This window comes from Akebia trifoliata, unplaced genomic scaffold (genome assembly GCF_017979445.1).
Source record: "Akebia trifoliata isolate Shusen 1 unplaced genomic scaffold, ASM1797944v1 Contig01285_ERROPOS320191, whole genome shotgun sequence".
In the NCBI taxonomy this organism is placed as follows: Eukaryota; Viridiplantae; Streptophyta; class Magnoliopsida; order Ranunculales; family Lardizabalaceae; genus Akebia; species Akebia trifoliata.
In genome coordinates this window covers 98,969-117,165 of record NW_028237654.1, presented here as the reverse complement: position 1 = coordinate 117,165, position 18,197 = coordinate 98,969, and the positions used below count along the sequence as shown (strand labels likewise).

At 34.4% G+C, this 18,197-nt stretch overlaps 1 protein-coding gene across 1 annotated transcript; it reads right to left on the bottom strand.

The window, feature by feature from the left end:
• Nucleotides 1-466: 466 nt before the first annotated feature.
• Nucleotides 467-17,121, bottom strand: LOC147380581 (uncharacterized). Its single transcript, XM_086431472.1, is given in 10 exon segments — nt 467-860; nt 1,638-1,736; nt 1,816-1,903; nt 4,422-4,525; nt 9,915-9,992; nt 10,376-10,498; nt 11,387-11,468; nt 11,945-12,065; nt 15,599-16,367; nt 16,370-17,121. Coding segments are annotated over 10 exon segments (2,214 nt in total). The 5' UTR covers nt 17,027-17,121; the 3' UTR covers nt 467-767.
• Between the last annotated feature and the right edge of the window lie 1,076 nt (nt 17,122-18,197).

Here is an 18,197-nt window from a genome sequence, read left to right as displayed (position 1 = left end):
TCCGGAAACTGTAGTCACAACTATCATCTTGGAGAACCTAAAACTGTGATACCAGAGTCCAGGAAGTCACGTGTGACTTGTATCAACCACATAATCACAATATGCAAAAGAGTTACCACAAAGCTTTGATACACTTCAACATGTTCAAAGAAAATTGGCCTCATTGGATGTTCTTGATAAATTTATCGTGAGCTCAGACAGATGATACACCTACCTACTTCAAAGCAAAAAATTTCCCCTCAAACCATTGATTCATCCTGCCAAGCATCACAGACAAGATTCATGTTTTCCATCTGAATCAGTTTTTCCCTAATACATTTGTTCATGGGATTTCAAAATTTTCAACAAATTTCGGGGTTATTGCTTGAAGACCTTTTGGGGAGTTGAGATTCAGGATGAGTGGATTTTTGGTGGATTCTTTCACATCGGGTCATGTAATACTCTCAGGTGGTCATCTTGACCGCCCTTTTAATGAAAAGTTTTTTTTTTTAAACTATCAGACAAAAATACTGAAGGGAATACAAACTAGAATAGCAAGTACAAACTCTTCAAGCTCAAACATATCCGTATCACAATACACTGCCAACACATATCCTGGTTATTCAGTTCTCACTACCTATCAGGAAGGAAGAAAGAAAAAACCATGAAGTTCTCACTGAAGAAGAATATATCCTGTTTGTGACAGAATCTCCTCCACTTTCTCTGCTCTGGATTTGGTACAACTGGTTCATAAAGAAACCAATACACTTTCTGCATAAACCCAAGGATCAACTCATCCATAATCTTGAACCAATCAGATCTTGATTTGCATCGGACCCACGGTTAGCCAGCTTTTGTATACGGGAAGAAAACTCGCCAGCCTAAAATTCATTTTCAAAGGTTAGGTCTCTTCCCATGAAAACAAATGTGATATAGAACTAAAAAGAATGGTTTGCTGTATTCAGTTGAAAGCAAATGCTTAGTACACAAAGCTAGTAAGGTGGATGCCATTCAGGTTTTGGAGTTTTAAAAGCTTATTGCAGTTTGATTTTTCAAGTACTAGAGGATTTTAAGGGTATTTTCTTTGAAGATTTGGAATTTAGATGAAAAACTTAGTATCAAGAGGTGAGATAAATATTGTATGTTATACTATGGCAGCTTCCTCAGCTCTCATCTATTTCAGATCCCATTTAACAAAAAAATAACTTGCACCCATAAAAAATGTATTTAAACTAGTGTTTTACCATAACCGAGTAATTAGAATCCCACTACGGCATCAACGGCCATCACGACTATCGAACTTATTTCCTAAAATAAAATACTTGACCATCAATTCTCTCTCTTATATCCTCAGTTATACCATACAGCACTCGCAATAAAAAAAAATGTGGTTTAGAACTCACAACATACCATTAAAAGGAGTAAATTTTCCTTAAAAATGAGTTCAAAAGAAAAGTCTAATATTTTTTTTTTTCAAAAAACCTCTGAAACTCTTGAAACGGTAGAAATTCCATTTTTTTAAAGGGGAACTTATCAAAACTTTCATTCAAAGGCTTAGAAGTTCTATTTCCCTGTTTCTTGTAGATAGCCGCTACACAAATTCGTCTTTTTTTTTAAACGTAATTGCCACGTAAGTTATTACAACACAAGATACTGACCTTTTCATCTATCCACATGAGTGAACTGAGCTGATTGTTAAGAATTCGGACAACAACGTCTAGTGGAGCCATCCCATCAATTGCATCAAGGCCCCCACCCTAAACAAAAAAGAAAGCTAGTAACCCCTCTGCTTATAAATCATGTGAGAGGAATTGGAATCATCCAACCATGCTTTACCTGATTAGCATTTAAGGTCTCAATAATTGATTTTATCTGTTCTGTCATATGTTCCATTTCTCTCTCGATCAATTCAGCCTGCTCATACCTGAAATTGCACACACAAAAATTGAGTCAGAAGCCACCATTTTATAAATTGGCGAGGGAAATTTACAAATTCATCAAAGATAAACGGGAATAAAAAATACAGAAAAAAGGTGACAGAGTTCCTCACAAATTTTTAGTGTCAATTTGGCCAAAACGACTGATAGCCAATATAGTAGCTTAAAATCATGTACCATTACAACACCTTATTCTTTTCCTAATTTCCATACATTTTTAGTGAGAGTTCTATTTATTTTCTTTATACTCTTGGCATTAAATTTACCACATTATATTGTTTACATCAGAATATAACAATCTTTGTAAAACAATAAAGTATTTGTTAGAAAGTCTGAGAAAAGTTATAATAGCCACTATGCTGATATATTTTTGGATAATTGAAACTTCTAATGACAGAAGACAGAGAAACCACGAAGTTCCCTGCATACAACAGAAGTTCCACTTACAAGCATTTCTAAGGCAAGAGATACAGACACAGTGGTATTGTGGTACTCTAAGGATGTTAGAGAAAATAACACAGAAATCTCAGCAAAGTTTACCAAGGTAATCTCTACCAAATATATTATTTACTTAAAAATTCATCAAATAAAAAAACCAAGTGAATCTCCATCAACTACTCTGAGCCCCTTACAAATAAAAAACAGAATCAAAACATTGAAAGAGAATACAGACTTCCAATGAGTAGGAATCAGCGACACCATCATCATACCTCGCCCTACCATAGACTACAATTACCACCAAAGGGTCATCAAAGTTATGCTTTACCTGTCTAGAGTGGGGGATGCTGACCAAGTGTGCCTTTGACTTGGACTATACACCATATATAGACCTTCCAGCATCTCTCAAAGCCATCTTAAAACGCAGAAGTCTTTCAAAGCGAGATCCCAACTTCCATCAACAATGTTTATATAAAAACCATTACCTCCCTTTTTCTTTTTCCAATAAATACCACTGCCTCATACCTGATTCTTTTATAGCTTATTATAGTTCTATATAATGTAATGGAAAAAAAAAATAGACATTGGCATATTTTTATAACTGTAAATTCTTCTTGTGTATGGGTTTTCAGAAAATTTTAGATTTCTAAACAGCAAAGATCGAATATGAAAATGTTGAAAAAAAAATTACAACTGATTACTTTTTTAAACTTCTAAGTCATACATAATATTCTTAGATGCTTCAAATCAACTCAAAAAATTGATTGTATGATAAAAGAAACAAAACAAATGAAGTTAGGTTTGATTTGATTTGGATGGAGTTCAACAATCCACACAAGATCAGGGATTTTAGATTTTTTTTAATCTTTAAAAGGGCCGGATAAGCGTGTTTTTTGGGTTTTTAGTCTATTAAGGATCTAACCCTAGACAAAGAGAGCCAAAAAAATAGAAGAAATGGTTCACCTTTGACATTGCCTTTTGGAGCTTTTTGCATTGCTTTTTAGCACATTTGTTTCACAGCGTTTATTTTTAATTGCCTGGAGTATGTGAGGCAATAAGGCCTCGCAACGGAACGCAATGCCTAGCACCTAGCCAAGTGACTTTTTCATCTTTGATAACGCTGAGATCATATTTTCTAAATGAGGGAGACTGTTCTTCAGATGTAATCCATATGGGTTGTCATGAGAGCTCGCCTTACTGACTCTTGGCTCATCAAAAAGAAAAGGAAAGAACATTCACATTTTCAAAGAAGTCGACCACCTTATAGGGAGCATCATTGAATGCCAACTCAGGGAAAAAACATTACTGTTTACGTCTCAGAAAAAACATTACAATTAAACAACTATTTGCAATTAGCAAAAGATTAACCATAGTTTATGCAGACCTATTTAGGAGTATGTAACCCCTACAACTGAGGCAATCATCTACATTAAGGATCCTGACAAACACAGCTGTCTCCAATTCAGGGTACTGAGCGCCCCTAAAACTTGTGAGCTGGAAAGCATGCAAGACACTCTACCCTCTAATGAAACTAACTCTAGAATCGTCTCCATTCCAAGGAATATGTACTTTCTAATACTATGATGATAAATGCAAGTGAAGAGTGGTCATTTTATTGTCTTTTAAAGTTCTAAATTCTGGAATCAACTGAACCTTATCATTGACCCTTTTCAAAGTAATAACTTGCCAAGACTTCCTTCCACGGAACCAACATATGAAACCTGTGGAAAGGTAAATACAAATTTTACAATCCCGAAAACATATACATCCTCCCAAACCTCATCCAATTCTCAGCTTCAGCCTAGTACCCACATTAAAGCACCAACAGGATTCCATATGGCAATATCCAACTGATTCCCCCATAAATCTCTATATATACACCATTAGTTCTTATGACACCTTACCTTCCATATGCATGCTCATTTTTCCAGTATGTGTTTATAGGTAGAAATTTGAGAAATAATGAACAAGTGAAGAACAGAATCTAGACAAATTTAAGAGAACCAAAGAAATTGGGAGGGATTAAAGGTGAAAACATGAAATGAATATGGAAAAATAGATGCTCACATTGCGTCTCTCATGGAAGCAGCATCATCCTCAAGAAGCGATCCACGCTCATCCTTGTAAATACGCTCAGCTTCTTCTTCTATGCTTTGCAGAGCCTTGTCAACCTAGCATGAGAAAGAATAAACTTCATTCAAAAGTCAATGCAGATATGCGTAAAAATATAAGGAAAAAAAAAGTAATATAACTTGAAATACCAATATCTACATGTTTCCATTCTTCAATAGGTTAAGAAAAACTCAGAATACAGACACACCAAACGGAGTTTTTTTTATGAAAAATGTGCTCCTTATTGGACTAAAAGTGTGAAGCATAAACCTCGCGAGCACACCTTTCTAAATAAAAAAATATAAATATAAATAAGTGATATGACACTTTTAATTAAAAAGAGAAATTAGGAAAAAATATTGAATTTTTTTTATAAAGAAAGATGGTTTTACATTTTAAACACGATTTTTTAACAATAAAACACAAGAAATACACATGTTTTGTGTGGCCTTCTGGATGTTTGTGATTTGGATCATAAATGTTGTTTAAATATAGGATTTGATGATAAGGTTTTAAATTTTTTTCAACAGTGTTATTTTGCTCATAAGATATGTTCATGGTTAGACTTTGTTTAGCATCATAACAATTATAATAAAATGAAGAAACATATCATTGTGCATAGATATTCAACAGTGTGCTTTTTTGCCAAAAAAAATTATATTGAAGTTTCCCCTTACCATTTTAAACCCATATTCTGACCTGATGACTACAATGGTCTTGTGAGGTGCATAATTTATGAATCCATAATAATCTCCTAGCAAGTTGATTATAAAATTTTCCATATTTTTATCATTTAGTTTCACCTACAAACAATCTAGAATGAATGAAGTAAAAAAAATGAGGGTGGATAAATAACATTATCATCCTCATCGCCATTGTCATGGTCATGATGATAGCAAATAAGCCAACTTCTAGCAAACCAGGTATGCTTTCCATGTTTTAACGATAAAAATCAGAGTATGTCTGGCTTGTCAAATATGATATTGATGTGAGGCCCACAAGTAGGAGAACAAACAAGGAATAAGTATAGACATATAACCTAACCAAATAATTATACATAATTGTGTGTTTTAGTTGGTTTTTACTTGCTCCATATTCTTATTCCCTGTATGTATTCTAGATTGTCGGATGATCCAACCACACTGTGAATCATGCTTCAGATGATCATTGTCACAAAAGCAATTCATTCTAACATTACTAACTATATAAAAATGTTTACTAAAAAAATTGTTTAAATGAACAGTTCAGATCTGCTTCAAGTTAGGAATATCAGTTTGTTCCAAGGTATGAACAATTCATTGTATGTTGGATAGGCCAACATGTATCCCTATGGATCCCACTATATAAAGATTTTTTAATGTCGTAGTTAAAATTTTGTACAATATGCAATGTTTCCAAATAAAGTGAGATTAGAGATAAGGAAGCAGTAAGGCCATATTAAAGAACAAGAAGGGAAAGTTCAATAGCTGTTTTCATTGTCCAAACCTAGGAAACATGGCAACATGTCACAACATGCTATAAGCATCAATTCCGCACTTCATATGGTTATTTATTACAGTTAAATCAAATGGATTTATCATTTCTCCTTTTTTTATGTAGGACGTCTACAATTTTAATTAGAGTCTTGAGTAGTTTCCTCATTCAAGTAAGATTTATTTTTATTTCTTAATTCTAGTAGAATTTCCATTTTCTAATTGTAGTAGGATTTTTATTTCAACTTTAGGAAGTTTCTAATTTGTTTTTTAAGTTTCCTATTTTTTTTCTAAATTCATTTTTATTCTTTAGGTTATAATTAAAAGTGTTCAAATTGAGTTATAATAAGTTTAGAAAGTTAGTAATATGTTATAGATAGATTAGAAAGTTACTTTTTATTATTTTAGAAGGTTTCTAAGTTGTTATGATGAAATTATCTCTATAAGGAACTTCAAAAACGAAATTCAATGAATAATTCAAATATATCAATACAATTCTCTTTTATCTCTTAATTACTTTCTAATTATTTGCTTTGTTTTCTTCAAGTTATTGTTTGTTTATCAATTGAATATATTGATTCAAATTGATTTTGTGAGTTCCATTGAACACAATCTCTTAATTTCTTTTGAATCTATCATGGTTTCTAAACTCGTCCGAGACCGAGACGTATCGCCCGAGTTAACTTGGTATCGCAGCCTAACGAGACCAACTCACAATGAGTCATGAGACGACCGCGTATCGTGAGATATGCGAGTCGTCTCGGACGATATTTTCGCAAAACTCGGACGATACGAACGAGATATACGAGACATTACAGATTTTACGTTAACTCGCGAGACAAACGAGTTGTATCGGACGAGATTTTCAAAATCTCGTCCGAGTTAACTAAGTTTTACCGAATATTTTTGAAATTAGTGATGGACCAATGATGCACATTGAATCAACACCGTTAAATTGCGGGCCATTTTCCTAAATCACAAATATAGGATGTTTCTCAACTACTAATTACTAATGTAATCGGATACTTAGGATCATAAATTACTATGATCCCCTCAATAGTAAGGCAATCAATGGGTCCAAAATCCGATCTATTCAAATTCGATAATTTCATATCTCGGTTGAAGATTTGGGTTCTGAAAATAGTTTGGCTCTCAATGGATCCAAAATCCAATTTGTGCCTATTAAATAACTTCATACATGGATTAAATATTTGGGTTCTAATAAAAATTAGATCCGATAAGAATTTGATGCAGTAACCTATCGGATGGAATATGGATCAATCGTGTCCCTATCCGATAAAATGTGAGAAAGTAGGTCAATTGTGTTACATGATTGTGAAGTTTCTTTGTATTTTATTTTTTGGAATGTTCCTTCTTTGTATTTTATATGTCAAATCATACTTATAATATGATGAAAATCAATTGAAAAATATTTGGATCATATTGAAATCGAATAAAAACCAATTCCAATAAGGGTCGATCCAATTTTTATAATACCGATTTTTATCGAATTGAAATTAGTGTTTTAATTGATATTTTTGATGGTAAGTTTGGTGCTCTTTAAATATTGTGTTTGGAAAACAAGTTTAGTGCACTTGTGCAATGAAAATGAAACAACGTAAACAAGTAAATATTTAATTTATTTATTTTGATATATATATATTATGAATTTTTTTTTAATTTTATATATTTTTTGGGGCTCATTTTTTAATAGGAATCAATTCTGAATTTTTCCTGAATTTTTCAGATTTTTTAAATGGTAAAAAACCATTGTTTTAATGTTGAACGAGACGACTCGACGAGACGAGACGTATCGTCCGAGTCAACTCGGTATCAGAGGTGAACGAGACGATACGGAATACCGAGTTTAAAAACCATGGAATCTATTGATTCACACGTTTCTGCTACGTCAAGTGGTATCAAAGTTTTTGCTACCATCCACATTCATGGTTGGTGAAGGAAAATTCATCACTAAAACTGAATTGAAAATCCCATTCGAGAAGTTTGAAGAAGGTGAACATCTCAATTATATTATTCGACTTATTGCCAATACAACATGTTGATCCTTCAACTCATCCGTCTTTTCCGGATTACAGCAAGATGCAAGGCAAGTTGTGCCAATTGATTATTGATAGTGGAAGTTTGGAAAATATCATTGCAAGCCACACGGTCAATGCACTCAAGCTACCCATTATGCAACACCCTAGACCTTATTTTATAGGTTAGGTGGAAGGTGAATACCAAAAGAATGTGGCAAGCCAAATGTTACCTATCTTTTAGCACTAGACAATATAAGGATGAGTTTATTTGTGACATAGTCCCAATGAGAACATGCCACATCCTCTTGGGAAGGCCTTGCCTTCATGATAATGATATCACCTACCAAACCAAAGCCAACACCTTTTCTTTCATGCATAATGGTGTCAACATGATCTCACCCTTCCCATGCAAAACCCAGGACTGTCCTACCAGTCAAGGAAGAGAGAACATGTTTTATTTCTACCAACATCAATGAAGACTTAAAGGAAACAAGTCAAGTCTTCCCGGTGGTAGTGCAACCTTCCAACCGAGACCATCTTACTCAAGTTTCTCATCAAGTGCAATCCCTCAAGAAATTTTCTCGTATTCTTCCTTAAAAAATGTCGGATTCATTGCCTCCTGTGAAGAATATACAACACCACATCGATTTGGTGCCTGATGCAAGTCTCCTAAATCTGCCCCATTATGGGATAAGTCCAAAAGAGTATGATATATAGAAGGAAAAAGTGAAAAAGAACTTCGAAGCTTCTATTAACAAGTACAAAGTCAATGTCGAAAAGCATAGAAGATTCAAGACTTATGAAGAAGGAGAGTTGGTCATGGTTTATCTTAGTAAAGATTGTTTTCTCGTCGAAATTTACAACAAGACCAAGTTGAAGAAAATTGAACCACTTTGTATCTTGAAGAAGATAAATAATGCTTATGTAAAGGATTTTGCCCAATGATATGCTATAGTCAATTATATTCTCTAAATAAGTCTAAAGAATAGATATCATTGGAAGTGGAATAAAGTGAGAGCTGAATGGAAAACAAAGAAGAAAAAAAAGGTCTTCAAGAACAACTCAAGGGTGAGTTATTTTAAAAAACAGGAGCCTAATGTAGGACATCTACAATTTTAATGAAAGAGTCTTGAGTAGTTTCATAATTCTAGTGGGATTTATTTATATTTTCTAGTTCTAGTAGGATTTTTATTTTCTAATTCTAGTAGGATTTCTATTTTAACTTTAGGAATTTTCTAATTTGTTTTTATATTTTTTTTTAAAAAAAATTCATTTTTATTCTTTAGGCAATAATTAGAAGTGCTTAGCACAGTCCAAATTAAGTTATAATAGGATTAGAAAGTTAGTAATATGTTATAGATAGATTAGAAAATTATTTTTTAGTATTTTAAAAAGTTTATAAGTTGTTATGATAAAATTACTCATATAAAGAGCTTCAAAAACGAAATTCAATGAATAATTCAAACATATCAATACAATTCTCTTTTATCTCTTAGTTACTTTCTAGTTATTTGCCTTATCTTCTTCAAGCTATTGCTTGTTTATCAATTGAATCTATTGATTCAAATTGATTTTGTGTATTTGAACACAAATATATATATATATTTCCATCAGTTCACAGAAGAAATGCATCATTCCACACCTCGTCAATAATTTCCCCATAAAGGTACACCGGGAGTTTATAGCACAAATTGCACTTTCAAAATCAAATACATTTGACCTAAATCCACAAGATACAACTATTTATTCCTTTCTAGTAATCGACAATAAAAATTAAATGTCTCCCTACTCCATAGTACAGACATACATACCTTCAACACAAGGTCAACAGTCACAAACTAACATAACAGACCACATGTAAAATAGAATCATTGCTAAGCAAAGAAAATAAGGATTAACAGATTTTAAATCAATTCCATGACTATGAAATTGCATACCTCTTGTTGGTGAGTTTCAATCAGTTCCAGTTGCCGCTCTAAACTAGCCTGGGTTTCAACCACTTTTGCCACCTCGCTCTGATACAATATATTCACACATACTGTATTTAGAAGTCCAAGATAAAGTGAGATAGTGAAAGCACACAAATAGAACCATACAAGTTATCAACAGCCACAATCAGTAAAAGCGGTTTTCTTTTATTGATAAAAGTTAATCCTCCCTCAATTAAGATATAGGATAAAATCATAAATTTTCTGAAACATAAGCCATATACATGTTACTCTTATGCCACAATATTTGTAGTTTTGAACAAAAAATTTCCGACTAAAGTCACTGATGAAAAAAGTTAGATATCATAGGGAATGGATTTGAAATAATCAAACATAGAAAACAAAATTCAAGGAATTGAGAGAGATTAAAAATTGTCCCCAAATTTTATCATGCTGGAAAAATAAATCACCTCAAGCCTAAGAAGAACATCCCGATTCTGCAAGATCCTCTTGTCCCACTCAGCTATTGCAATAGCTTGGTTGCGGAATTTCCCAGTGCGCTCCTGTAACTCAGAGTTCCACTCTTTGATTATCTGCAAACGAAAATAAATTGATGAACAAAATCCACAGTTTAAAAAAATAGGATAACCAGGCAAAAAATAATGAATCAGGAAAATCAGGAAAAAAAAAAAAAAAAGGTAACAGAATAATCATGATGCAAGATATTTTGAAGCAAAATTGCAAACATGTTCATTGTTATAAATACAAAAGAGAATTAAAAAAATTGTAAGTTCAAGTTCCAAGTATTTTTAAAGGTACAAGCTGAGGTGTTTTTTTTTTTTTTCTTTCCTTTTTTTAATAAGTAAAAAATTTATTGAATGAGAACGAGATGGCCTCAAAGAAGAGACCTCTAAAATCTCTAAAGCGTTTTCACCACCAAAAAATAAAACAAAAAAATGCTTATAATCACATCTTGCATCATGTTTAAAGTTTGAGTGTTGATACCACGACTTGGTTTCAAAACCAGCCTTCACCTACTAATTACTAACCAATAACCTGCTTGCTTATCAAAAATATATATATATAATATCAATCAATTAAATATATTAAAATAAATTGCAAAATTTCTAATAAAAAAGACAACCAAGAAAATTTTAAATAAAAAATGAAAATTCATCAATTCCCATTGGAAAGTTTGATAGCCAAATCCAAATGCCATCAAAACATAAAATTAAAACAGCGCCACATCCCAACTTACCAAGTTTTAATCTTTTTAGAAAAAGAAATACTTGGAGCGTAACAACACTTTAACTAAAAAGGATGACACAACTCTAAAGACTAGAAGTGGAGGGGTAATTTTAGAGAGAAAGTAGAAATAAGAAAGAAACAAAAAAAAATACTGGAAGAAGCTAGAGTGTACCCAAAAAAAACAAACAAAACCACACTAATCATTGCAATGAAAAATTGAATGGATAACATACCTCCTCAACAGTTTTCCCAGTGATCTCAGATGGTAGTTTAGGTGCAGGAGATACCGTCATAGTAACAGTTGAAGATGTTGCTCTATTGGCCAAGACACATGAAATGACAAAAAGAAAATCAGATTCTAAATCCATAGCCATGAATCATATAACTGGGAATTATTCAGGACGGTGAATCCTCCTCGTAAGTTCTAAGACTTTAAACATTATTTTGTAGTTATGATTTTCAGAGCAAAAACATGGGTAAAGTTGGAAAAAGGAGAAAGAAAGATAAAATAAAAGCAAGACAACATAAATTACAAAATAGAAAGCATAAATACTTTAGTTACCGAACAACTAAAATCAAAAGCGGGTTAAAATCTAACAATATTGTACAAATTAAAAAGAAAATAAATTTCTGCGAGGCACAAAATTTTCAGCAAGAACTAAAATGTGAATATTTATTTAAAATGTTTATACAACATCAGGGGAGGTTTCAAATCAAATGATTAGATCCTAAGGAAAATAAGAAAGTACCAATACTAGCAAGGAACCAAAGTACGAGGAAAGGATACAAACCCGCTAGTTGTAGCTAAAGCAAGGGAAGATGATGCTTGTGCTGCAGTTGGCTTGGAACTAGTAAAACTGAGTTTTGCTGCACCATCGGTGGATGCACCAGCAGATGTTGAAAAAGGAACACCTGTAAAACAAGTTGGATGACAAAAAATAAATACTTCAGCAATGAAGCCTCTATACTCCAATAGGTCTAGGATACCAGGCATTCCAAGAAATATGCAAGTGATTAAGAAGTAAAGGGCAGCACTAAGTAGGGAATCAAACAATCAGACACCAAAGAAAAAAAATATTTATATCAAGTAACCAACTTTACAGAAACAGGGTTTCTTTTATTTTCTATTTTTTATAAGTACAAATTTCAAAGCCAATAAAGGAGAAACAATGTAGTACAAAGGATCCAAGAAGGTCAAAAAGACACTAAGAATAGAAAATAAAATAATGAAGTACAAACAAACTAGCACCATGCAAAGTAATCCCCCAAAAAAGACATCTCATCCAAAATTAAGCCCTGACTTCCCAAATATTAACTCGAATGAATAGACAAATAATTGCTAGGATGGTAAGGGTGATGTCTGACATCTCTCTCCTTGCCTACAAATATCCATTATTTCCAAATAGCTTACCATCAAAGGGAGATGCTCCCAAATCAGAGGACCTCTGGATGAAAAGCATAGGACTGCCAGATCTTGATTCTTGAAGAGATATAGGGCGAAGCATGTAAGAACACAATGAATTCCATATTGATTAAAGAAATACCCCAGCTTTTTTTCTCACCCAACTGCAATGAAGTAAGAGGTTGTTCGTGGATTCACCATTCTTACAGTGTGGAATAAACCAAGTTGAGTGGGGTGAACAGATTAAGATATTCTCAAAGTGAGAAGGCAGATAGAAGAAGAGAGAGTGGGGTCAAAATTTAAAGATCGCCAACAAAAGGGTGACAATCTTTCAAGAAATACAGCAATATATATTTATATATAAAAGACTATGTAGGAGACATGGTGATTAGGCTGTACCAAAGAGAGAAGCATGTATGCATACTACTCAAGCTATGATACCCAAACACAGCAAGGATACAAGCCAGAATCAATCTGCATTTATCGAAAGATAATATCTTCTTGATGCACAAGATTGTCAATAAGAAGTATTCTTCGTATTGGTCCCAACTATTTATGTGCTAAAGTGGACTTCTAGGAAGCCTATGATTGGGTAAGCTGGCAATTTATAATCTCTCTACCTCAACAAATTGGATGTGATTACATATGAATTCGTTGGGGTAGAGAATGCATTTCCACCTCAATATTCAGGCTTAATCAATGGCTCCTCCCATGTATACTCTCTCCTAGTGGGTGTGAATACCATTGAAGCAAACCATTATCTTTGTTTAGTCAGTCATTCCTAGAGTGTACATCTCGGATCTCTACTAAGAGGATAAAGTAGTTTAATGCCAAAATCCTTTATGGTTTAGACTTGATTTAATCAGCTAAAATGATTAAAAAAAAGGTTAGGAGTGCTTACTCTTGCTATGGAATTGTGCTCATGTCAACTTGAGCAAAAGATTACTCGTGGTGAAATAAAAATCCTGATCAATACTAGTACTCCACCCATACAGATCCAAAAAAAATAAAAATAAAATACTCCGCCCATTTCTCACTTGATGGTTGCTGACAACATGCCCTAGTTTACAGTCAACAATGTTCACTCTACTAATAATCTTCCATTGATTTTACATAAATTTGATTCCTTCTCGGTTGTCTAGGCTATGACTCAAAAGAGTTGTCTTTTTTTAATAAGGCTTGCAAGAATTGCAAAGCCATATTGAACCATCTCCAATTCAAGAAAGCAAGTTTCCCACCAAGTATCTGGGACTACCGTTGTTCTCTTCATGATTGACTTTCTCTTTGAGTCAGCCTTTATTGGGTCGTATACAAAGTATGCCTCAGGGTTGGAGGGCTTAATTCTTATTGCAGACTAATCAAGTTCCAACTTTTTCACTCGATGCTCAATAATTTCCAAATTTACTGGAGCTCATTTTCTTTTTCTTTTTTTGCCCAGGAAAATCTAAGAAAAAAAGAATGAATCTATCATGGCTTGTTTTCTTTGAAAAGGACCTTCATTAGCTAAATCCATGCGCTCATACAGTTTGAGTTGAGTATGCCGACCATGTGATGAGTGCAGTCGGTTTTGAACTTCAGAGAATCAAAGATTGGACCAAGTATGGCGAAATTATTCTGAAAACTCACATCAAGCCAGAACTCTCTTTGGTTGAAATGGACCTTAGCAAGATATGTGGATAATGAGGCCTTGTGCAACTAAACAAATAGATAGGATTTCTCATGGGTTCAGACGGGCCTTAAAAAAGGCTTGGGAGCTAGGTAAGAACACTCGTATCATTGTAGGGGATGGAATGAACACTTTTCCATGGTCAGAAGACGGAATCATTGTAACACAATCCGAAATCGAATTATTTCGCACTTTGAAAGCCACCATCTAACACGATTCTTGTTGCAAATAGATTGCAGCAGCCTGAACCATACACTAATAGAATGAGAACAGCATGGGAGAAGATTCAAAACGAATCGTATCTGGTTGGGAACCATGGAAACAAAGTGATATGGGAATTGACAAGTTCAGGCAAATTTACTTTCAAGAATGCATGAAGCAGCACAATTACACTGGAAACTCTCGGTACCCAGATTTTTAGTATGTGCATGGAAAGAAGTTCAAAGAAGGTTTCTAACAATGCAAAAGCTACATTGTTAAATGTGAGTGTTCATTTTTAGAATTGGCATTCAAAAAGCTGAGGACGATAGTGTTTTATAGATGGTGATGAAAATGGCATTTTGTACCTATTTTGTATGGAGAGAGAAGAACAATAGAATATTTGAAGACAATAGTTGTCCCCTCAAAAGAAAATGAAAAGAAGAAGAAAAAAAAAAGTAATAATTGTCCCAAGAAGACACTGTTGAGCTTCATTATTTATGTTGTTCAAGCGATGTCAGGAATGTAACCTCATGAAACATGATAGCAACCATTGTTAATGACTTGTAGATGGGAATCCCCACAATCAGATTTCATCTAGGTGAACTCAGATAGCCCGACATCATTGGACAAATCAGATTTTGGGTGCATAGAAAAATATCATAATAGCGAGTTTATTCTATATTAAATGGACTTTGGTCCAAGTTATACATGTTTTGAAAAAGGTGTTAATTGCTAATGTGAGAATTGATTCCAGATTTTAATATAGGACACAAGGAATTCTTTGATCGTACAGTTGGGCCACTTGGATTATATGTTGGGTAAGATGGGTTTGGTCTTAAATGAAGGTACTATTTCTATATGAAGGTTTACCTCACAACATCTTCCACTTATGCTTCGGTGATTCTTGTTTCGTAGTTTTCTTTAGCAAAACACTTTCCTTACTAACATTGTAAGATTTTAAGCCTTACTAAGGATCATTTTGCTCATATGGATTGCCACATCAGCAATCCAACACCACAGCCCCTCTAAGTTTAGGATTGACAAAGATTCTAGCAAATGTCAATAAAGATTATCTAAACAACCTGTGGTATTTAAGATATACAAAATGTCATATTTTGGATCTTCGTATAAAATAAAATGAAAAACCCCAGATACAATGAGCATTGACAAACTCACCAAACACAGGTGCAGCAGTAGTCGATTGAAGCTGCAATGACGATGATGATGATGATGATGCGGGAGCTGATGGTTTAGTCGACAATGAAAAACTTGGGAAAGGGCTAGTAGTGGTAGATGATGCAGAAGTGCTCTTAGCCACTGAAGTTGAAGCTGTACTCACCCCAAAAACAGGCACTGATGGAGTAGAAGGAGCAGAGGTGGTGGCTACGGCGGATCCTAAAGAGAACAACGATGTAGCAGCAGAAGAAGAAGGGGTTGTACTAAATGCAGGGGTCGAAGCACCAGAAGCGGCAGCAGCGGATCCTAAAGTGAACAACGATGTAGCAGCAGAAGAAGAAGGGGTTGTACTAAATGCAGGGGTCGAAGCACCAGAAGCCGCAGCGGATGCTGAAGAGAACAATGGTGAAGCAGCAGATGAAGAAGGGGTTGTACCAAAAGCAGGAATCGAAGGACCTGTGGTCACGATGGTTGAAGATAGCGGTGCTGCGGAAGATGTTTCAAAACCTAAAGAAAAAGGTTTCATGGTGGCGGGTGCGCTAGAGAAAGTGGGGGCAGCAGACGAAGCGGCATTAACAAATCCAAATGAAGATTGAAAAGGGGATGAAGAAGACTGGGTTCCGAATGAAAAACTAGATGAAGCGGATGAAGACGAAGGTTTCGCATCAGGAACTGAAGGGGAAGAAGAAACAACAGTGGATGAAGGAGGACTGATAGTGCTCTTGGGAAGAGCCGAACTGCTTCCGAAGGAAAACGGCGAAGAAGAAGAATTGAAGAAGTAGAAGAGAACAATTGAGGAAAAGAAGAAGTGGTTGCTGCTGAAGAATCGGGTGGAGGAATTATAAAAGGTGGAGAAGAAGTAACGGAAGTAGAAGCAGAAGCAGAAGCAGAAGTAGAAAATCCAAATGAAGGAGGAGTAGGAGTAGGAGAGGAAGCCAAAGGAACACCAAAGAGTGATGAAGCAGTAGTTGTAGTTGTAGTTCCTACTGTGGATGAAGAAATCGAAGGTACTCCAAATAAGGGTGAAGGAGCAGAAGAAGATCCAAAGCTAGGTTTTGAAGCAGAGAAAAAAGAATTCGAAGAAGAAGAATTGAAGGAGGGGAAAAGATTCGAAGATGAAGAATTAGGGTTTGGGGAAGGAGAAGAAGCGAAAGGGAATGCAGAAGCAGTGAAAGTAGATGAAGATGTTGTGGATGATCCGAAAGAAAAAGCAGATGAAGGTTGTTGGGATGAAGAAGATGGGGTTGTTGTTGTTGTTGTTGTTGTTGTTGTTGAGGTGGAGAAGAGAGGGACAGAGGGTGTGGTGGTGGAGAATGGAGATGGAGAAGGAGAAGAAGAAGAAGAAGGGTTGGAGAAGGAGAAAGGTTGAGATTGTGAGGAGGATGAAGTTGTGACAGAAGAGGAGGAGTCGAAGGAGAAGCCTGACATTGTTGCTCTCTCTCTCTCTCTCGTTTTTTTAGGGTGGGCTTTTCTTCTTCCCGGCCAAATGTGCTCAAATTTCTGTTCCGCACTTTCGCTCTGTGTTTTGCTTTGGGTCTAAGTCTTCAAAGTTCAAACTGGGGTTCCGAGATACAGAATTGGCTCGTCCGATTCATCTCGTATCTGTAGAGTCAATTCGTTTAACTCGTTTTAATATTATTTATTTTTTTATAATTTAGTAAACTCGCCTGATCATATTAGGGTTTATGTTGCCAAATTCGTTGCTAGTAGTCCCAACCGGTACAAAGTGAATTAATTCGCTATTAGGTTCTTAATTCTTGCAGAGTTAGTAAAATCAAGCTAAGCACAAATCCACTGAATTTCGATTGAGTTTTGACACGAATCAACTACATTTTTAATTGGCTCTTTGAATCAAATCAATTTATTATTATTTTTTTTCATTATTTACAATTATAATTTAGATTATTATATTAATTTATACTATTTGACTTAGAAATTTTTAACATTATAGTCCTACTTATAACTGGTATACCTTACAAGCAAACCAGCCTAACTAATTGATCTATGAAATCAAAGCAAATCAAGAAGCGAATTATCTCTACTTGCTCCTATGAACTGAGTTCATTCTAGAGTGGTGCACCACGGACCATGAATCGAATTCATGCAAACCGGAAAAAATGGGGTTTAGATTTAACCTTGATCTTAAATGGATGAGCCTTTTTTATGAATTAATAATGGAAATTAAATTTTATTCAAATTTTTGAATTAATACTATAAGTTTTAAAAGGTATTTACTGATTTCAAAAAAAATAAAATAAAAAAATTACTCGCCCAATTTATCATGTTTGCCTTGTGGAACTAAACAAACATTGTATTTCTCATGGGTTCAGTAGAGCATTAAAAAGGTTTGAGTGCTAAGTGAGAAAAACACTCACGATCGTTACATCGCAGTTTGAGATTCGAATTCTTTTGCATTTTGAAAATCATCATCTAACTTGAGTTCTTTTGACATTCTTGTTGCGTGTAAACTTCAATTGCCTCAACCGTACACTGATTGAGTAAGGAGCTTATGGGAGAAGACTCAAACCAAACATATAAGGCTGGAAATCATGAAAATAAATTATACTATAAGGATGATCCTTAATCACACAGATGGAAG